This window comes from Musca autumnalis, unplaced genomic scaffold, assembly GCF_047663935.1.
Source record: "Musca autumnalis isolate F117 unplaced genomic scaffold, ASM4766393v1 scaffold_1, whole genome shotgun sequence".
Classification (NCBI taxonomy): domain Eukaryota; kingdom Metazoa; phylum Arthropoda; class Insecta; order Diptera; family Muscidae; genus Musca; species Musca autumnalis.
In genome coordinates this window covers 88,350,644-88,373,831 of record NW_027411644.1, presented here as the reverse complement: position 1 = coordinate 88,373,831, position 23,188 = coordinate 88,350,644, and the positions used below count along the sequence as shown (strand labels likewise).

The window sequence follows — 23,188 nt, the reverse complement described above, 5'->3', positions numbered from 1 at the left end:
AAAACTGAAACCATTTCTCAAACACAATGAGTTTTGTATGAAAACTCGTATCTTTCACATCAAATTAACTTCGCGATAAAATATGGTGGCTAAGTAGAAAAACAAAAAGCCAACCAACCAACACCTGAAGAAATGGCGTAAAATAGTGTCGTTTTAAATTAATATAATTTTGTGTTGGCAAACAATATTGGATTGGATGGATGGAATATAATAGAAGAAAGAAAATGCAATGTAAATTTGTACTCGATTTTGAGTAATTGTTTCTATAGAAAAACGTGTCCTCACTAGCCTGAAGATTTTTTCTATAGAAAAAAGAGTTTTGAGTTACCTGAAGATGTATCTCTATAGAAAAAGGGCCCTCAGTAATTTTTCCAAAGAAAAACGTGTCCTCATTAATTCGAGGAATTTTTTTCTATAGAAACAAGTGTCCTCATAACCCGATTTTTTTTTCTATTAAAAAAAGTCACCTCAGTAACTTGCGGAATTTTTCTTTATAGAAAAAAGCCATCTGAGAATTTTTTCTATAGAAAAAATCATCTTCTCTAACCCGGGGATTTTTTTTCTTAGAAAATACCATCCTCTCTACCTATAGAATTTGTTTCTTAGAAAAAGTGTTCTCAGTAATTTTGTGTCCTCAGTGACCTAAGGAATTCTTTTCTATAGAAAAAAGTTACCTCAGTAACCTGAGGATTTTTTATATAGAAAAATAACCTGAGGATTTTTTTCTATAGAAAAAAGTGTCCTGACATTTCTTTTCTATAGAAAATAGAGTCCTCAGTAACCTCAGAAATTTTGTCTATAGAAAAAAGTGTCCTCAGAAATATGATTATTTTTTTTCTATAGAAAAAAGTGTCCTCATTACCTAAGGATTGTTTTCTATAGAAAACGATGTCCTCAGAAAACGATGTCCTATAAAAAATTGTAACCTCAGGAATTTTTTCTATAGAAAAAATGTCGTCAGTAACCTGATTTTTTTTTTATAAAAAGTCACCTCAGTTACTTGCGGATTTTTGCTTTATAGAAAAAACCATCTGAACATTTCTATTAAGAAAATCATCCTCAGTAACCTGAGCATTATTTTTGTTCTATAGAAAAAATCATCATCTGTAACGAGAGGATTTTTCTTAGAAAAAAGCTTCCTCTGTTCCTTTGGAATTTTTTTCTTAGAAAAGTGTCAGTATTTTTTCTATAGAAAACCGTGTCCTCAAATTAACTTCGCGATAAAATATGGTGGCAAAGTAGAAAAACAAAAAACCAAAAGCCAACCAACCAACACCTGAAGAAATGGCGTAAAATAGTGTCGTTTTAAATTAATATAATTTTGTGTTGGCAAACAATATTGAATCGGATTATATATGAATGGAATATAATAGAAGAAAGAAAATGCAATGTAAATTTGTACTCGATTTTGAGTAATTTTTTCTATAGAAGATTTTTTCTATAGAAAAAAGAGTTCTGAGTTACCTGAAGATGTTTTTCTATAGAAAAAGGGCCCTCAGTAATTTTTTCTAAAGAAAAACGTGTCCTCAGTAATTCGAGGATTTTTTTCTATAGAAACAAGTGTCCTCATAACCCGATTTTTTTTTCTATGAAAAAAAGTCACCTCAGTAACTTGCGAAATTTTTCTTTATAGAAAAAAACCATCTGAGAATTTTTTCCATAGAAAAAATCATCTTCTCTAACCCGGGGATTTTTTTCTTAGAAAAAAACCATCCTCTGTACCTGTAGAATTTGTTTCTTAGAAAATGTGTTCTCAGTAATTTTGTGTCCTCAGTGACCTAAGGAATTCTTTTCTATAGAAAAAAGTTACCTCAGTAACCTGAGGGTTTTTTATATAGAAAAATAACCTGAGGATTTCTTTCTATAGAAAAAAGTGTCCTGAAATTTTTTTTCTATATAAAATAGAGTCCTCAGTAACCTCAGAAATTTTGTCTATAGAAAAAAGTGTCCTCAGTTACCTAAGGATTGTTTTCTATAGAAAACGATGTCCTCAGAAAACGATGTCCTATAAAAAATTGTAACCTCAGGAATTTTTTCTATAGAAAAAATGTCGTCAGTAACCTGATTTTTTTTATAAAAAAGTCAACTCAGTTACTTGCGGATTTTTCTTTATAGAAAAAACCATCTGAAAATTTCTATTAAGAAAATCATCCTCAGAAACCTGAGCATTATTTTTGTTCTATAGAAAAAATCATCATCTGTAACGAGAAGATTTTTCTTAGAAAAGAGCATCCTCTGTTCCTTTGGAATTTTTGCATAGAAAAGTGTCAGTATTTTTTCTATAGAAAACCGTGTCCTCGGTGACCTTAGGAATTCTTTTCTAAAGAAAAAAGTGTCCTCAGTAACCCGAGGAGTTCTATAGAAAAAAAGTGTCATCAATAATCTGATATTTTTTTTCTATAGAGAAAAGTGTCCTCAGTAACCTGGCATTTTTTCTGTCCTATAGAAATAAGTCACCTCAGTAACCTGAGGAGTTCTTTTCTATAGAAGAAAGTCTGCTCAGTAACGTCAGGATTTTTATAGAAAAAAGTGTTTTATTTCAGTATGCTGAAGATTTTTTAATATAGAAAAAGTGTCCTCAGTAACCTGAAGATTTTTTCGGAGAATTATTAAGCTGAGGACAAATTTTTCTATAGAAAAAATCCTCATTTTACTGAGACAGAGTTCCTCAAGTTACTGAGGACACTTTTCTATAGAAAAAGGTAAACTGAGGAATTTTTTTCTAAAAAAAAAATATCCTCAGTAACCCGATTTTTTTTCTATAAAAAAAATTCACCTCAGTTACTTGCGGAATTTTTCTCTATAGAAAAAAATTATCTGACATTTTTTCTATTTAAAAACCCATCCTCAGTAACCTGAGATTTTTTTTCTATAGAAAAAATCATCCTCTGTAATCAGAGGATTTTTTCTTAGAAAACACATTCTCTGTAAAGAAAAAGTGTTCTCAGTTTTTTTTTCTATAGAAAACCGTGTCCTCGGTGACCTTAGGAATTCTTTTCTATAGAAAAAGTGTCCTCAGTAACGTGAGGATTTTTTTCTATAGAAAAAAGGGTCCTCAGTAACGTGAGAAATTTTTTCTTTAGAAAAAGTGTACTCAGTAACGTGAGGATTTTTTTCTATAGAAAAAAGTGTCCTCAGTAACCTGAAGATTTTTCTCTACAGCAAAAAGTGTCCTCCATAACCTGAGGAATTTTTTTCTATAGAAAAGTTTCCTCTGTAACCTGAGGATTTTTTCTATAGAAAAAAAGTGTCCTCAAAAGAAAAGTGTCCTCGGTAAGCTGAGGATTTTTTTCTACAGAAAAAATGTCCTCTGTAACCTGAGGATTTTTTTTTATACGAAAAATAGTCCCCACTGTCCAGAATATTTTTTTCTCTATTGAAAAAAGTGAGTTCAGTAACCTGAGGAATTCTTTCTAGAAAAAAGTGTCCGCCGTAACCTGCGGATTTTTTTCTGTAGAAAAAAATATCCTCAATAACCTGATGAATTTTTTTCTGTAGAAAAAAAGTGTCCTCAGTAACCCGAGGAATTTTTTCTACAGAAGAAGTCTCCTCAGTAACCTGAGGATTCTTTTCTATAGAAATGTGCTCGTTTTTTTATGGAAAAAGTGTTCTCAGTGACCTAAGGGTTTTTTCTATAGAATTTTTTCTTTATTTCTCACTTTTCTATAACAAAAATTGACCAGGTTCATGATGGCACTTTTTTCTATAGAAAAAAATTCCTCGTGGTACTGAGGACACTTTTTCTATAGAAAAACATTCTCAGGATGCTGAGGACACTTTTCTGTATAGGAAAAAAAATCCTCAGGTTACAGAGAACACTTTTTTCTATAAAAAGTTCCTGAGGTGAGTACACTGTTTTCTATACAAAAATTTTTCAGGTTACTGAGGACACTTTTTCTATAAGTAAGAAATTACTCACGTTACTGAGGACACTCCTTTTCTATAGAAAAAATTCCTCAGATTACTGAGGACCTTCTTTTATCTGTAGAAAAAATTCCCCAGGTTACTGAGGACACTTTTTTCTATAGAAAAACTTCCTCAGGATGCTGAGGACACTTTTCTGTATAAGAAAAAAAATTCCTCAGGTAACTGAGCACACTTTTTTCTATACAAAAATTTCTCAGGTTACTGAGGATACTTTTTCTATAAGAAAGAAATTATTCAGGTTACTGAGGACACTCTTTTTCTATTGAAAAAATTCCTCAGATTACTGATGACCCTTTTTATCTGTAGAAAAAATCCCCAGGACACTGAGGACAATTTTTTCTATAGAAAAAATTTCCCCATGTTACTGAGGACACTTTTTTCTATAGAAAAACATCCTCAGGATGCTGAGGACACTTTTCTGTATAAGAAAAAAAAATTCCTCGGGTAACTGAGCACACTTTTTTCTATACAAAAATTTCTCAGGTTACTGAGGATACTTTTTCTATAAGTAAGAAATTACTCAGGTTACTGAGGACACTCCTTTTCTATAGAAAAAATTCCTCAGATTACTGAGGACCTTCTTTTATCTGTAGAAAAAATTCCCCAGGTTACTCAGGACACTTTTTTCTATAGAAAAACTTCCTCAGGATGCTGAGGACACTTTTCTGTATAAGAAAAAAAATTCCTCAGGTAACTGAGCACACTTTTTTCTATACAAAAATTTCTCAGGTTACTGAGGATACTTTTTCTATAAGAAAGAAATTATTCAGGTTACTGAGGACACTCTTTTTCTATTGAAAAAATTCCTCAGATTACTGATGACCCTTTTTATCTGTAGAAAAAATCCCCAGGTCACTGAGGACAATTTTTTCTATAGAAAAAATTTCCCCATGTTACTGAGGACACTTTTTTCTATAGAAAAACATCCTCAGGATGCTGAGGACACTTTTTTCTATAGAAAAAAAAAACATTCCTCAGGTAACTTCGTACACTTTTTTCTATACAAAAATTTCTCAGGTTACTGAGGATACTTTTTCTATAAGAAAGAAATTATTCAGGTTACTGAGGACACTCTTTTTCTATAGAAAAAATTCCTCAGATTACTGATGACCCTTTTTATCTGTAGAAAAAAAATCCCCAGGTCACTGAGGACAATTTATTCTATAGAAAAAATTTCCCCATGTTACTGAGGACACTTTTTTCAATAGAAAAAATTCAAGCTTTTCTTTCAGTTTTTTTTTTTTTTAATTTTATCCCGCTCATTTTCTATTGATATTTTATTCCTGGAGATTTTTGAAAATTCCCAGTATTTCCCAAAAATATTAGTAAATATTTTGTTCAATTTTTTCTGATTCATTCAATTTAATTTCATGGCTTTTGAATAAATTTTATTTTTATTGCTTAGTTTACCTAATGTCACTTGTTGTTATTGTTGTTCTTTTTTTTTGTAAATTATTGCCTATAACGGCTGACTGTGGTTGTTGTCGCCGTACTCAATGAAATAAAAATAGAAAAAATACGTCATATTTAAGAGTAAAAAAAAGTATAGTCCAAAAATAAAGTAACAAATCAGTCAAAGCAAAGGAATCACAAGTTCTATTTAAAACAACAAAACTGTTGTTTTTTGCATCCCAATAAAACCAGATACGCTTCACTCAAATCCATTGATTCTTGTTTTGTATTCTTTGCACATTCTTCACATTTGTTTAATGTTTAATCATTGATAGCGCCCCATGGCATCATATTGTTTATTTGTTACCGGGTTTCATTTCAGCATTTCCTTCTCAATTCATTGATCATTCAGTGATCAGCAGCAGCACTCTCATCTTTATGAAGATCTACTCATTTGTTAATCACTTTTTTTGCTTTAGCGAATTTTTGTGTGTAGCAAATTTTTTTAATATAGGAAATACTAATGAATTCGTTATTGCAAATTTGTGTGCTTTTGTTTCTCTTATTTTGTATTTGTTTCGTTTGGTTTTTGTTTATAAACAAATAAAAGTTTTGTTGTTTTTCGGGTTTTTGTAAATTTGTCGATGATGATGTGATAAAGCTTTTTGTTCTCACTCTCGCTGTCATGCCATGTGCCAGCAATTTTTGTCTGTTTACTTTACGTCGTCGCAAAGCTCTATATATTTGCAATTTATTTTGTCTCAAACAAAAAATTGTTTTAATTAATTTTAAACTGGACAAAAGATGCCAGTCATATGGCATCATATCGTCATTATCCTCCCTCCCCTCCCCCCATGATGATCATTGTTACTAGAAATTAAATGTGCGGGGTGATGATGATGATTGAAATCATTATTGTCAATATGGTATTATAATTTTGTTGTTGGGGTTTTGTTGTTCTTTTTTGTTGTTGTTACTGAAATTAATTAAATGACACTGACACTCTATTTATTTGCTAAAAAATAAACAAAGGCGTAGTTAATACAAAATTAAGTATTCAAAAGAAAAAAACTTGGCGTTCATTAAGTGAAAAAGACAAACAATGGCTTTATTGGCCCTACTCCAATAACAAACAAATATGGGTTCAATAAACGTTTTAGCAGTGTGGTAAATTTTTTTCAAAATTAAATTTTCTAAAGTTTTTTCACTAGAATAAAATTTTCTAGACTTATAATTAGGTTTAACCCCCTGTTTTTTAACTATTTTTTGTTTGTTCGTCTATATTAGTAATAATTCAGGCATCCATAGCTCAGCCCTCAGATGACATACGGACCTAATTTTTCGTAGACGCGTTCCATATATAGTTAAGAATTCCACTTTTAAAAATCAGAGCTCTACATTTGCGCTGAGGCGAGTAAATCGATCTACAAAATTTGACAATTCGTGTGAGAAGAATAAAAACTTTTACAAAAACAGGGGTTAAATTTTCGTAATTTAATTTTTCTAAATGTTAGTACTCAAATTTTCTAAATTTATATTAAAACTTGAACGTTATTTATTTAAATTTAAATTTCCTAACTTTAAAATTAAATTGTCTAAACACCGAGAATAATGCGTTTTTTTTTCAAATTGAAAGTTTCTAAATTTCTAATTTTTTTTTATATAAAATTAAATATAAATGTTCTTAACTAAAATTTAAATGTTCCAAATTTAAAATTTAATTTTCTAATTTTAAAGTTTTTATTTAAAAAATGTATTTAATTTAAATTTAAATTAAAATTAATTAATTAATTTTCTAAAAACTTAATTTTCTAATTTTAAAGTTTTTATTTAAAAATGTATTTAATTTCAATTTAAATTTAAAACTTAAATTTTCTGAATTAAAGCAAGACATATATTTTTTTTAATTGTCTATTTTTAATATTTAGTTTAAATTTTTTTATTATAAAATTTAATTAAATATTAAAATAAATTTATAAAAATTCGTTAACTTACATATTTAAAATGAAATCTCTCAATTTTAAAATGTTTGTTTTATTTTATAACAATTAACAATTATAATTAAAATTAAATTTAAAATTTCTTTCGCATTTTTTAAAACTTAAATTCTCTAAATTAAAAAGATAAATATTAATTTTAAAATTTTAAAATTTAGTTTTAATTTTTTATTATTACAAAGTTAAATTCAATTTTAAATAAATTGAATGTTTTAATTTAAATTTAAATGTAAATATTCCTAATTAAAATTTAAGCCAAGCTTTGCCTTCGTCTGCCACAAAAACAACATCCTAATACACCTGAAGATCGGATTTACCACCCGTGAAACGTAGTGTAATGGTTGGATGTGTGGGACTTCGGTAGACTCCTAATTTTTCAATGTATCTCTAAAGGCCTAACAGCTCAACTCGAAAGAGAATTAATTAAATATCACTATAAATGGCCTTCGCCTTAATAAGGCAAAAATAAAAAATAATTTCAGCATGAGCCAGGCTGGAATTCGAACCTGGGTCTCCGACAACTGAGTGTCAAGGTTGCCGGCGTCTTAGCGTTCTAAGCCACCATCAACTTGTCAAAACTTTAGTAGACAATAATTGATGATCAAAAAATAAAATCTTCTGATATAGAAGAGCAATTACTAATGATGTAGGAATAAAACTTACCATAGTATTTGTGAACATTGAAAAATGGGATCACCAAAGCAGGACTATAGGAAAAGTTTGGAGTTTCAATTAACTGACATAATTTCGCATATACATTTATCTAATGAAGTTCGATATATATACCAGTTACCAAGCTTTGCCTTCGTCTGCCACAAAAACAACATCCTAATACACCTGAAGATGGGATTTACCACCCGTGAAACGTAGTGTAATGGTTGGATGTGTGGGACTTCGGTAGACTCCTAATTTTTCAATGTATCTCTAAAGGCCTAACAGCTCAACTCGAAAGAGAATTAATTAAAATTTAAATTTCTAAATTTAAAATTGAATTTTCTAATCATAAAATTAAATGTTTTAATTTTAAAATTAAATTTAAAATTTCTTTCGAATTTTTTAAAATTTAAATTTAAAATTAAATTTTAAAATTTAAATTTACCAAAAAATTAATTTTAAATTAAATTTAAATTTTCTACACCTAAAATCTTGTTTACATTTTATTATTACAAGGTAAAATTATATTTTAATATAAATTGTAGTTTTTAATTTAATTTAAAATTAAATATTAATGTTTTTAATTCAAATTCTCTAAATTCACAAAAAAATAATTTCAAATTAACGGCCTGTTTCTCTAAGACGATTCGAATTCAAATTCGTTCGAATTACTTCAAAATTCCAGTTGTTGTAGAAAATGTTTGTTTGATTGAATATAAAAACAACTCAAATATTTTTTTAAAAAACAGAAGTTTGGTAGTTGTTCGAACGAATTTGTCTTCGAATCGTCTTAGTAAAACAGGCCATAAATTTAAAATTTCTACGGTTAAAGTTTAGTTTACATTTTATAAGTACAAAGTTAAATTAAATTTTAATACAAATTTAATTTTTCGTAGTTTAATTTAAAATTTAATATAAAAGTTGCTAATTAAAATTTAAGTTTTTTAAAATTGAAATTAAATTTTCTAAAAATAAATTTAATTTTTTTTAATTTAAAATTAAATTTTCTAATTATAAAATTAAATTTTCTTAATTTAAAATTAAATATTTTATCGCATTTCTTGAAATTTAAATTCTCTAAATTTACAGAAAATAAATTTTAAATTAAATTTAAATTGTCTACAATTAAAGTTTGGTTCACTTTTTTACAAAGTTAAATTAAATTTACAAATGAATTTAAATTTCTTAATTAGTATTTTCATTTTTTTTAATTAAAGTTCTAAATTCTCTAAATTTATTTTCGTATTTTAAATTTAGTATTAAATATATTTTCTGTAAATTTAGAGAATTTAAATCTTAAAAATTGCGAAATTAGAAAATTTAATTTTGAATTTAATAAATTGAATGTTTTAATTTAATTTAAAATTAAATGTAAATATTCCTAATTAAAATTTAAATTTTTAAATTTAGTATTAAATTTTCTAATGATAAAATAAAATTTTTTTAATTTTAAATTAAATTTAAAAATTCTTTCGCATTTTTTAAAATTCAAATTTACAAAAAAAAATAAATTTTAAATTAAATTTTCTACACATAAAATTTTGTTTGCATTTTATTATTACAAAGAAAAATTATATTTTAATATAAATTGTAGTTTTTTTAATTTAATTTAAAATTAAATATTAATGTTTCAAATTAAAATTTAAATTTTTCAAATTTAAAATTAAATTGTTTAATAATAAAATTAAATTTTAAAATTGATTTCTTATTTATAATTTTCACATTTTTTCTTTAATTTAAATTCACAAAATATAAATTTTAAATTAAATTTTCTATAGTTACAATTTAGTTTGCATTTTATTATTACAATTATTATTAAATTTTAATATAAATTGATTTTTTTTAATTTAATTTAAAATTAAATATTAATTCTGCTAAATAAAATTGTTGCTAATTAAAATTTAAATTTTCTAAAATTAAAATTAAGTTAGAAAATTTAATTTTGAATTTAAAAAATTTAAATTTATATTTAGGAAATTTAATTTCAATTTTAGAAAATATAAATTTAAATTAGCAACATTTATATTTAATTTTAAATTAAATTACGAAAAATTAAATTTATATTTAATTTGACTTTGTAATTATAAAATGTTAAGTACAAATAATAGAAATATTACTTAAAACTAATTTTAAAATTAAATTTTCTTAATTTAATATTAAATATTTGTTCACATTTCTTAAGATTTAAATTCTCTAAATTTACAGAAAATACATTTTAAATTAAATTTAAATAGTCTACAATTAAAGTTTGGTTCACTTTTTCATTAAGTTTAATTAAATTTACAAATGAATTTAAATTTCTTAATTTGTATTTTCATTTTTTTTTTTTCAATTCAAATTTTCTAAAGTTCTAAATTCTATAAATTTATTTTCGTAATTTAAATTAAATTCTATTAATTTTATATGAAAATTTAATTTGACTTTGTAATAATAAAATGTTAACTACTTATAATAGAAAAATTATTTAAAAATTAAAAAACTAAATTAAAAAAAAACCAAATTTAACATAAAATTTTCTTAATTTAATTTTGTTTCTTAAATAAAATTTTATAAATTTAAAACAAAATTTGTAAATTTTCTATATTTTATACATTTAAATATCTAATTTTATCTAATTTAAAATTTAATTTTATAATTAGAAAATTAATTAATTTTATAATTAATTCAATTTTATAATTAGAAAATTAAATTTTAAATTTAAAAAATTTAAATTTAATTACGAAAAATAATTTTATGAAAATTTAATTTGACTTTGTAATAATAAAATGTTAACTACTAATAATGGAAACATTATTTAAAACTTAAAAAACTAAATTAAAAAAACCAAATTTAACATAACATTTTCTTAATTTAATTTTCTTTAATTTAAATTAAAGTTGTTTCTTAAATAAAATGTTCTAAATTTAAAAAATTAGTAAAATTAGTAAATTTTCTAAATTTAATATTTTATACACTTAAATATCTAATTTATAACATACTCTAAATTAATTTTTCCATATTATTATTTATTTTCTGTAAACTTCGAGAATTTAAATCTTAAAATATGCGAAAAAATATATTTACTTTTAAAATTTGAAAATTTAATTTTATAATGTTATATTAGAGAAATTAAATCTTAAAAAAATGCAAAAAAAAATTATATTTACTTTTAAAATTGGAAAATATAATTTGATAATTAGAAAATTTAATTTTTAAATTAAAAAATTTAAATTTGTATTTAGAAAATTTAAATTTATTTACGAAAAATTAAATTTATATTAAAATTTGATTTGACTTTGAAATAATAAAATATTAACTACAAATAATAGAAACATTATTTAAAACTTAAAATAATTTAAAACTAAATTTTTTAATTTAGTTTTAAATGAAATTTCTTTCTTAAATAAAATTTTCTAAATTTAAAACTTAATTAAAATGAATTTTCTTAATTAAAAAAAAATTAAATTAGTAAATTTTCTAAATTTAATATTTTATAAATCTAAATATTTAATTTGCAACATACTAATTGAAATACTCTAAATTTCTAAATTTTCTACATTTAATTTTTTTATTAAAAATTCAATTTTCTTAAAGAAAAGTTTCTTATTTTTTTTTAATTTAGATATTTAATTTACAACATACTAATAGAAATGCTTTAAATGTCTTAATTTTCTACATTTACAATTTTTATTACAAATTTAATTTTCTTAAAGAAAAGTTTCTTAAAGTTCTCTAAATTTTAAATTATTATTATTTTTTTTAATTTTTCTTTATAAAATAATGGTTAAGCTTTAAATAAAGCTAATGAAATACATCCAAATAGCCCCCCGCAGGACCAAGTTATTCCGAGCGGGAACTTAAAACTGCCTTAAGTCCCATATTACCTGGAGACACCACTTATGTTTCAAACATTAGTGGGGGGAAGAGGCTCCAAACTACCTCTATCGGATAATGGAAGTTTCAAAACTTCTCTAAGTCTCATTGTATCTTTAGTCTCGCCCCAAAGCTCCCCTCAAAGTCCTTTACTTTCACTCTCTGGCACCATTAAACTGCCCATGTTCCCCCTCACTGTACGTTGTACCCCAAAATTCCACGATGATACTCCTCCAAGATTTTCTTAAAGCAACAATCTTTAAATATGTATATTTTTTTTATGTCGATCAGTGATTATCTTTAGGCACGAGCATTTTATGGACTCCAATTGAATGGTCATTATAGACAATTCTAATGAACCACCAATTGGGAATCACAATTTTTTGGGTTTTTTTTTTTGTATTTTCTGAAAACGTTAGTTTTTATGACAATATTTTTATATTGTTTCCCCCAAAACTACCACACCCATTAACAATATGAATATTAAAAGAAATATTCCCTTCTCCCATAACCTAACGGCTCCCCTTCTCCCTCATGTTTAACAATTACAAACACGTCCCTGATTCCCTCAAAAAGTATGTGTCATAGCAGTGTGAAAAAAATAAAATGTTTAAAGAACGACCACCACCACCAATAACAACAATGGCACAACAGCCAAAGCCAATGACAACAAAAACACATAACAAAAAAATAAAATAAAAAAATTCTTAATCGATTGTCTGAACAACATCATCATTTTATTTTCAAATGCTAATGAATAATTTTGCTCTATTCGTTAAAAATTGTTTATAAAATTCTAATGGTGTTTCTGTTGTTGTTGTTGTTGAGAGTGAACAAAACACAAAATAACACAAAAATTCTCAAAAAAATCTTAACATTTAATAACAGTCACGTATAAAACGTTCTAAATAGAAGAGGTCTCTGATTATAGCGCTGCTATTGTTGATTTTAGACGAAAATATTTTGTTAGATTTTTTTACAAATTTACCAAAAAAATTTAAACGAAGATATTTCAGTATTTTGTGATAAAAAATATATTTAAAACGTGCAAGAGGTAAAACGGAAATTGTTAGAAAAGTTTTTTTTGGCAATGCGGGAGTGCAGATGATAAAGAATATTCAGATCTTAATTAGTTTGAGAAGAAAAAGTGTCAAATCAGTGAAAGATATTCAATGGCATAATTTATCCGCTATGAAAAATTAAGCTAACAAGTGGTAGTTTTGTGGACTATTTGAATGTTGTTTTTGTTATGGGAAGCAATGTGAAGAACACACATTAAGTGGAAAACAAAAAATAAAATTTATTATATTTTGTTTATTTTTAAAATTCTGAAATCATCAGTCAAAATTGTCAAAAAATATAAAAAAAACATTTTGAATTTCATTTTCAAAATAAACACTTAAACCGAAAGTGAAACAATTGTTATTACGAGTGGCTGACCTAAGCCTAATATACATATTTCACATGTTGCTCTCTTCGACAATTACCTTGAAAATAAACCCAGAGAACATTGCAAATAAAAACAATAAAAATATATTGTGCTCTCTCTTTCTCTCGCTGACAATTGTAAATCATGGTCAAGAGCAGTGTTGTCAGTATTAAATTTTTTAAACTTTTTTTTTTGCCATCAAATTGGAAATTTGGAAAAAGCGAAGACCTCTATACCGATAGCTTGAAGACCTGATAAGGGTCTTTAATAGCTTGAAGATCTCTAAATGATCTGCTATCCCTAGAAGACCTCCAAAATGTTCTCTAACCATAGAAGATTTCCATAGAAGACTTCCCCTAACGTGTCTTCAATCCCCAAGAAGACATTAAAAAAATTTGCTGTCCATAGAAAACCTCTACAGGGTCTTCTATTTTAGGAAAATTCATCTCGGATGACCTTTTCTATATAGGAAAAGTCATCTCCGATGAACTTTTCTCTATACGAAAAGTCATCTCCGATGAACTTTTCTCTATACGAAAAGTCATCTCCGATGAACTTTTCTCCATACGAAAAGTCATCTCCAATGAACTTTTCTCTATAGGAAAAGTCATCTCCAATGAACTTTTCTCTATAGGAAAAGTCATCTCCGATGAACTTTTCTCTGTAGGAAAAGTCATCTCAGATTAACTTTTCTGTAGGAAAAGTCATCTCGGATGAACTTTTCTATAAGAAAATTCTACTTTTATGAACTTTTCATCATCCCGATGAGTTTTCTCTGGAAAATTCATTTCCGAAAATTTTTTCTCTGGGAGAATTAATCTCGTCTCCGATGAACTTTCCTATATAGGAAAGGTCATCTCCGATGAACTTTTCTATACTGGAAAAGTCATCTACGATCAACTTCTCTCTATAGGAAAAGTCATCTCGGATTAACTTTTCTGTAGGAAAAGTCATCGCCGATCAACTTTTCTATAAGAAAATTCTTCTTTGATGAACTTTTCATCGTCCCGATGAGTTTTCTCTGGAAATTTCATTTCCGATAATTTTTTCTCTGGGAGAATTAATCTCAGACGAACTCTTCTAAAGGAAATGTCATCTCCGATGAACTTTTCTCTATACGAAAAGTCATCTTCGATGAAATTTTCTCTATACAAAAAGTCATCTCTGATGAACTTTTCTCTATACGAAAAGTCATCTCCTATAGGAAAAGTCATCTCCTATAGGAAAAGTCATCTCCGATGAACTTTTCTATATAGGAAAAGTCATCTCCGATGAACTTTTCCATATAGGAAAAGTCATCTCCGATGAACTTTTCCATATAGGAAAAGTCATCTCCGATGAACTTTTCCATATAGGAAAAGTCATCTCCGATGAACTTTTCTATAGGAAAAGTCATCTCCGATGAACTTTTCTATAGGAAAAGTCATCTCCGATGAACTTTTCTATAGGCAAAAGTCATCTCCGATCAACTTTTCTATAGGAAAAGTCATCTCCGATGAACTTTTCTATATAGGAAAAGTCATCTCCGATGAACATTTCTGTATAGGAAAAGTCATCTCCGATGAACTTTTCTATATAGGAAAAGTCATCTACGATGAACTTTTCTCTGGGAAAATTCATTTCCGATGATTTTTTCCCTGAGAGAATTCTTCTATACAAAGAGTCATCTTCGATGAACTTTTCTATATAGGAAAAAAAGTCATCTCGGATTAACTTTTCTGTAGGAAAAGTCATCGCCGATCAACTTTTCTAAAGGAAAAGTCATCGCCGATCAACTTTTCTATAAGAAAATTCTTCTTTGATGAACTTTTTATCGTCCCGATGAGTCTTCTCTGGAAATTTCATTTCCGATAATTTTTTCTCTGGGAGAATTAATCTCGGACGAACTCTTCTAAAGGAAATGTCATATCCGATGAACTTTTCTCTATAGGAAAAGTCATCTCCGATGAACTTTTCTCTATACGAAAAGTCATCTTCGATGAAATTTTCTCTATACAAAAAGTCATCTCTGATGAACTTTTCTCTATACGAAAATTCATCTCCGATGAACTTTTCCCTATACGAAATTTCATCTTCGATGAACTTTTCTCTATACGAAAAGTCATCTTCGATGAAATTTTCTCTATACAAAAAGTCATCTCTGATGAACTTTTCTCTATACGAAAAGTCATCTCCGATGAACTTTTCCCTATACGAAAATTCATCTTCGATGAACTTTTCTCTATACGAAAAGTCATCTCCGATGAATTTTTCTTTGGGAAAGTCATCTCCGATGATCGCCGATCAACTTTTCTATAGGAAAAGTCATCTCCGATGAACTTTTCTTTGGGAAAGTCATCTCCGATGATCTTTTCTATAGGAAAAGTCATCTCCGCTGAACTTTTATCTGGGAAATGTCATATCCGCCGAACTTTTATCTGGATAAAGTCATCTCCGAGGAACTTTTCTTCTATATCTTCTAGCTTCAGAAGACCTCCGAGCTCTATTTTTCTACTTTATTTTTTATTTATTATTTTTTGTTTTCAAAAAAAAAAAATTACCTTCAGTTACTAACTTACCTTCCCCCTTCTTCTTCTTATTGTTTCTCTTTGCAGAGCGACAACGCCGCTGAACTGGACAAAGCCATATCCAACTGTAACAATCACAACAACAAAACCAACAATCATCAACCCCATCAGCCAACGGATAGCACAACACGTGAATATATTTCCTCACCGGGTTACGAGACCTCTTCAAGTACAGCGCCGGCTAGTACACCCGATCCATGTGAATACACCTACGAGGGTGCCATACAAGATTACAAGCAGAGAGTATCAAGGGCTGTGGCAGCCACCACAACCGTTGGCACTAAATTATTAGCCACAACAACAACTACAACAGGTGTGACAAACAACCAAAACTCCAAGGAATCAACACCTGAAAGATCGACTTCTAACGCCTATCCACCACGACGTGGTAGTAAAATTGAAGATCGCCTTATTGGCTTTGAGGTCCAATCACCCAGTGAAGAGTGTATTGTGGGCGAAAAAGCCAAGGTTGATTTACCAAAAATTGATATTTCCAAGCGCAAGGAGATCTTCGAGTCGCAGGCATCTGTGGAGAATAAATCTGGTAATTCTAGTACCGCTTCTGTACCACGTGTTACCCTGAGAGATCGCTTCAAGCCTGTTGTTGAATCCACAGTGGACAGCTTTGATGCTTCTGCTGCAGCCAAAAAGGAGGTAAGACGTCTGTCCGGTGATATTACCAGCATCAAGGAACGTCTGCAAAGTTTAGAACAACAAAAGCAACACAATTTAGTCAACGGTGGTGCAAATTCAGCAGGTGCCAGCAGCAAACAACTGACAAGTGTCAATAAATTGGTCGATGTCCCCGTGCCACCCCTCAAGGAGCGTTTGTCTAGCTTACAAAACGCTGTAGCCACCAAAGAAGAAATACGCAAGCCACCAGTGGCTTTGGTTGATGCCCGCCAACTGGAGATTATGAAAAGTGAGGAAGAGAAGGTGAAACAGCAGCAGCAACAGCAACAACACCAACAACAAACTAAGGTATCGAAAGTTATTGCAGAGGTCAAAGAAGAAGTCCAGCAGGAAGAAAAAGTAAAGGAAGAAGAGGTCAAACCGATTAACCAAATAAACGAAACCATTACCACCACAACCACGACAACGACAATAATTAAAAACGATTTCCTTGCCAGTAGTAGCAACAACAGCGAGGTGGATCGTGACGACAGTGGTATCCATACCGCCGATGACATAGACGTAGCCGACGATCACATTAAAAAAGAGCAGGAACTCAAACTAAACGCCGCCATTGAAGCCTTAGCCATGGAAGAGAAACAATTTGCCGAGGCCGCCAATGCTGTCAATCAAATTGAGGCCGAATTTGAGGAGTTATCTTTGGGTGGTTCGGTAACCTTGCCACCTCTGGCAAAGGAGGCCAATAACACCACAATTTCAAACAGCAGCACCACCAGTACCAGCATTACTAATGATCATATGGAATATAGTGTAAGTTCTACTAACCCATGTACCCCCCCACCTAGCCTATCAGCTCCTTGTAATAATCCTCAGAGTAGTTGTAGTAGTAGTAGTGATAATAGTAGTACTTCTATGGTGAAGGTAGCGGTTTCTCCGCCATGTAATTTAAGGCGCAAGCCAACCAATGAAATGGTCCATGCCAAAAATTTGTTGAAAATATTTAAAGATACCTTTAAGAATGACATTGAATTGGATGTAGATGAAGTGGGTCAACATGAACCCGAAACTAAGGATATACCACCTGCCCAAGCGGGGGCAATTAAAACCCAAATCTTTGAAAACCAAGCCATGGCCAAGGGTCAGGTTTTTGATAAGAATAATGAAAATATTTCCATGTTACCTCCCGCCGGTCCTAAGCGGGAATTTAAAACTCCCCTAAGTCCCATACTAAGTCGGGAATCTACTCCTAATTCAAATATTAGTTCGGAAAGTGGCTCCAAGCCACCCTTCAAAACTCCTCTAAGTCCCATTTTGTCGCGGACCCCGGGGCATGCTCCCCAAAGTCCCATTCTCTCACGCCCCGGCACTCCCAAGCTACCCATGTCCCCCCTCACTGTGCGTTCTACCACCAAATTCCATGAAGATACCCCACCCAACAGTCCCTCGGCCATACGAAAACATGATTCTCAGTTTAGTATTAATGGTAGGGTGGAGATTTTCAATTCTAAGCAGCAGTTGGCTAATGACAACAACACCAACGTCATCTCCTCCTCTGCTACAACAACAACAACAACAAAACATGATGGTCGTCCAACCTCACCTCCACAGATTACCACAAAAATAACCTATTTGCCCCATATTACCGTAAGCGATGCCGCAAAGCACTCGCACAACTCCTCTCAGGAGCTCAAATTACCTCACAACGAGGCAGCACCCATAACCACAGAAACAGTAAAGAGCGGCCACACTGATGCCGTTCATGATGATCATGAGCATGATTATGAAGATGAAGTTGTTGCCTTAACTCTAGCCGAGAAAAAATCTTTGTTTGAAATGAAATCAATGGCAACAGCTTCTTCTTCGGCTTCGGCATCTAAGCAAATGGTTAATGAACCGCTTGTTACCATTGCCACATCGGGGGGAGGTGGTGGTGTCAAAGCCTTAGCTAAAACCATAGAAGGTTCCGCCTCAGCATCTGCACCCCTCCCCCTACCTAGGCCCGTTACACCCAGCAGCAAACCAATGAAGCAGCAAGCAGCACCCATTGTGGCGGCATCAAACTCCGAACAGCTGCCACCAACAGAAGTTGTTGTATGTGCTCCACCAATCACAATTGTCAATCCCGAAGAGTTGCCGAAACCCAATACCGTTAAAAACCTTTCTAGCTGTTTTCAGCAAAGCGATAGCAATTCTTGCGGCGGCAATAGTGCTGCGGGTAAATTGATAGCCTCAACAGCAGGCAGGGGAAATCATTCACACACCACAGCCCATGCACCAACAACAACAACTATTACATATAAACCCAATACTACGGGCAACAATGTGATTATTGTAGAAGAGAAATCCGATGATCCGCTGCTGCTGTCATCCATGATTTCCTCATCCACCTCAACGTCATCGAATACCACCGTCTGTACCGTTATCGAAGCCAATAAAAAATTATCGGTCATGTCAAATTCCTCAACAAATTCAAGTGAATCAATGCCAGCGACTCCCACGCTGGTGGAGACAAGTGCTCAGGTACACAATGAGCGGGCAGAGGAAGAGAAGAAAATCGCCCCAAAAATTGAGGAAGTTAAAGAGATACCTAAAGAGAAAGGAACAGCAGACAATTGCTCTCAAGAGATAAAAAATTCTCCAAAGCTTGACAAGCTAACCAAAGAGAAGCATAGCTCCGATGCTGCGGAAAATGAGAAGAGTTTGGCCCTCAAGGCCCTTTTAAAGGATTTCCTGGCAACAGAAATACAATTTTCCGAAACCTGTGAAACAAGGCCTCTGGAGCAAAAAAATAAGCTAAAAACCCCCGACATTGATGAGGTGGATAAGGCCACAACTTTTGCAAACCAAACTTCTCTCAGCTCTCAGGTTTCCCAACAAAAAGAGCAACAAAATTCTATAAGCTCTCAGAATCTAAAACAAAATTCTCACAAATTTCAGATTTCAAAAGTAAGTGAGGAGAGTCAACAACAAAATTCTCTCAGCTCTCAGGCTTCAAAGGATAATGAAGAGAATCAACAAAAAAATTATCTCAGCTCTCAGAATCAGCAACAAACTTCTCTCAGTTCTCAGGCTTCAAAGCAAAAAGAAGAGAATCCAAGCTCTCAGATTTCACAGCAAAAAGAGAAAGCCAAGCCAAATGAAACCTTGAAAGTGGAAATCAAAACTCAGGATCACATACCTGAGACCGCTGAAATGTTGGCCCTTAAAGAAAGCATGAAAGATTTCCTCAATACAGAAATATTATGTTCCGAAGCTGTGGAAACTCCCAACACACCCAAAGTACCCTTTGAAAGTCCTCTACAACCTCTCAAGGTTGTTGTTAAAGATACTGGGGAAATTAGGGGTCGAGTGGAGCTACCCACTCCCACCTCTCCTAAGAGCCTTAAAACTCCTCTCACAATTGATGTGACACAAACTTCTGAAACTGGTGCCACCTCTCCCCTATCACCCCGATCGCAGCTATTTCGTACTACCAAACCATTGGTGGTTACCGCACTCTATGACAAATATTTTAACGAAGGAGCAACATCTCCCACTAGTTCGCTATCGAATATGAGACCCATCTCTCCAAAATCCACCACTTCACCCTCCAAGCCAAATAGCGACATACCAACCTCTCCCACCATTGTCACACCAGCACCGCTACCCAACTTGGTGGAATGTCCGCCCAATGATTCTACTCTCTACAAATTAGCTTCTTCAGCTCCGCACAGTCCAGTTAGCCCCAGATCTCCACATTCGCTTGACATGGATGCAGCACTTTGTTCCAACCTCCTAACTTCCATGGCAGTTACTCCAAATTTTGTTGACTTCCAAAGGCAACATACCGTTGAGGAGAAACCCTGTCAAAAGGTGGACGTAGAAGCCCTACCCATAGACAAGAAAACACCCTGCACTGGGTTTAAAGATATTTCCCAGCAAGATTTAAAACCAGCTCAGACACGAATTATACACAAAATGCAAGATGCTCCAGCGGCACCCGTGGCCGTGGATGAAACTTGCCTTAAACTTGATGTGCACTCTTTGCCCCGGGACAAGCAAATACCCACCACCGGTTTTCAGGCCATATCCCCATCTGAACTAAAGAAAAGAGATAACTTATTTAGTTCGCCACCCCATTCACCCATTATGGAGGCTAGGGCGGCGCACTCCAAGGCTCTCATTGAGACCTGTGAAAAAATTATTGCCGAGGAAAAGCAAGTCAACAATCAATTAAAGACTTCCCTACCCTCCACACCCATTTCTCCCAAATCAACACCCGTTCTCCAAAAGAAATGCAAAATTCCCAAGCCCTTAAATAGCTGCTGCACAGCCACGGAATCCATGAATGAGGCAGATCTAAAGAACAAAGCCGAAAGGCAAAGTTCACAAAATTCCACCAACAAAGATGATGCGGTAATTGCCCGCATGCATGTGGTGGAGACACAAATTAAGGTAACCACCACCACACCACCTGCCTCGCCCAAAACACCAAACACAGCTGGCACAGCTCTAACTCCATCACCCAAGCCTCAGGCCTCTCCCAACATGGGTAAGAAGGCCAAAAATATTTTCGATTTTATTAAGAAAAATTTCGGCATGGGTGGCAGTGCACAACATGAAAACGAAGAAGGGCATCATAAAGAAAGTAATCAGAAAGAAGAAAAGGAAACCGGTAGCTATAAACCCTTAGAAACCGAATCCGAAACAGTTCCTCCTCCCGCAAGCGCCCAACCTTTGGTCCTTAGCGAACGGGAGTTACAAGAATTGGATACTGTCACATATAATGAAATCCACAATATTGACAATTCGAAATTTTATCTACCTTCGGATGATGTCCCCCCACCACCTTTACCCAAGACACCAGCTCCAGTGAATATTGAAATTACCCGTAAAATAATTACCGATGAAATCTTGGAAGATGGTAAAACGGAACTGGAATTTAGAGATGAAATTGATGCTCTCTTGGATGTGGAGTTGAATAAATTGAATCATGAAATTGAGGAGCTGGATAAGGTGGCAGCCACCACCACTAGTGGTGATGGAGAGGCTGGAAAGCATTAAAAGTGATATTATTTTTCGTATGGAAGGGGCGGGAGGAATGGAGAAAAAATTGCTCCAAGAGGGAAGGAGAGTAAAATAGGATATATATTTTTGTTTAAAAAATATTGGCAAAAAGAGTCTAAAAGAAGAAGAAAGAGATCATGGAGAATAATTGAAATGAGAAAGGGAATATAAATTACAGCGTTGTATTGGAGAGAGGGAGAGACAAAAAATAAATTAATGGAGACTTTCCTTAATGTTAGAAAGGGGAATACAATTTGAAACCCAGATTATTAATGGAAAATGCCACAGTTCGTCAGGCACGACTATCGTGTCACGCGGTCTTGCATAGCTTCATGGCTCACACAAGAAAGTTTGGGGATAGTCGACAAGTTTGCATGTGCCAAGGTAAAGTTGTTTTGCTTTCAAACCCCAAGTTATTAGCCTTACATTAGCTTTTTTGGCTCGTCAGGCACGGTCATCGTGTCACGCGGTCTTGCAAAGCTTAATGACTCACTCAAGAAAGTTTGGGGATAGTCAAAAAGTTTGCAAGTGCCATGGTAAAGTTGTTATGCTTTCAAAACCCAAGTTATTAGCTTTTTTGGCTCGCCGGGCACGACCATCATGTCAGGCGGTCTTCCAAAACGTTGTTACTTAGCAACCTGCCATCAGCAGACAACCCGACTTCATTAGCTTCTGAACGCCTGACTTCATCACTCATGAGATATCGAAGGGGCTTAATTATAAAGAGCTTAGAAACTGTCCAGAACGGGGGTTTCGGAGATATCATCACTGCTATAGCCAATATTTCATTCATTGCACGTTTTTGCAAGTGGTGTACTTTGCAAACCCCCGAGCGGTAAACCACCCGAGTTCATTACCTCTGAACCCTCTTTTTCATCACACCTGAAAAGTCGAAGTGGCTTAATTACAACAGAAAGTTCGCATAACTACCAAACCACTCTGATGTCGTGTCACGCGGTCGTGTAATTGTTAGCAACTCGCCATAAGCAGACCGTAGACCGCCCGAAAATCGTGTCACGAGGTCGTGCAAATGACGTTAATTAGTAACTCGCCATCAACAGGAACACCCGACTTTATTAGCTCTGAACTCGGCAATCATCACTTATGAGAAATCGAAGAGTCTTAATTACAATAGAGAGCTCGTGCTTAGAAGATGATCTTGAAAATGACATTATTTGGCAATCGACATTCGAAATCGAAGAGCCTTAATTACAACAGAGAGTTCAGAGAACTGTCCAACCTTTTTGATGTGTATGAAAAAAGAAGTTAGTGACCCAAACATAGAGTGCAAGTATTGTGGAAATTATGAGACTTACATTAGCTTGGGTTTGGTATGAAGATGGTTCCATAAAAAGCAAAAAAGGCACGACCATCGGTCTTGTAAATGTCGTTACTTAGGAACTCACCATGAGCAGACCTCCCGACATAATTAGCCGTGAACGCCGCACTGTCATCAGTCATGAGAAATCTGAAAGAACGGTTTTCCGGGACATTATCACTGCTGTCGCCCAATATACCAAAGCATATCTCCCCCTCCAGCGGCGTATTTGGAACATTATTCATCATCTAACGGAAGAGAGAGATCCAACATAAGAAGATAAAGACCCATTGATCAAAAAATACTATCAAGACTATTCACAAAGATCCTTTAAGTACATCGGAATACAGAATCCCCATATTTAAAGTTCCTT

At 32.2% G+C, this 23,188-nt stretch overlaps 1 protein-coding gene across 15 annotated transcripts in view; it reads left to right on the top strand.

Annotated features, from left to right (window-relative positions):
- The window catches only part of smash (smallish), a 393,042-nt gene that overhangs the window by 313,784 nt on the left and 56,070 nt on the right, over positions 1–23,188 (top strand). For 7 of the 15 annotated variants that reach the window (XM_073984255.1, XM_073984264.1, XM_073984273.1 and 4 more), the window contains one exon: positions 15,846–17,261. In XM_073984255.1, the coding sequence (XP_073840356.1) occupies positions 15,846–17,261 (1,416 nt within the window). Of the gene's footprint in view, positions 1–12,577; positions 12,877–15,845; positions 21,629–23,188 lie in introns of those variants that run through there. The other 8 variants (XM_073984201.1, XM_073984209.1, XM_073984219.1 and 5 more) reach the window with 3 other exon arrangements.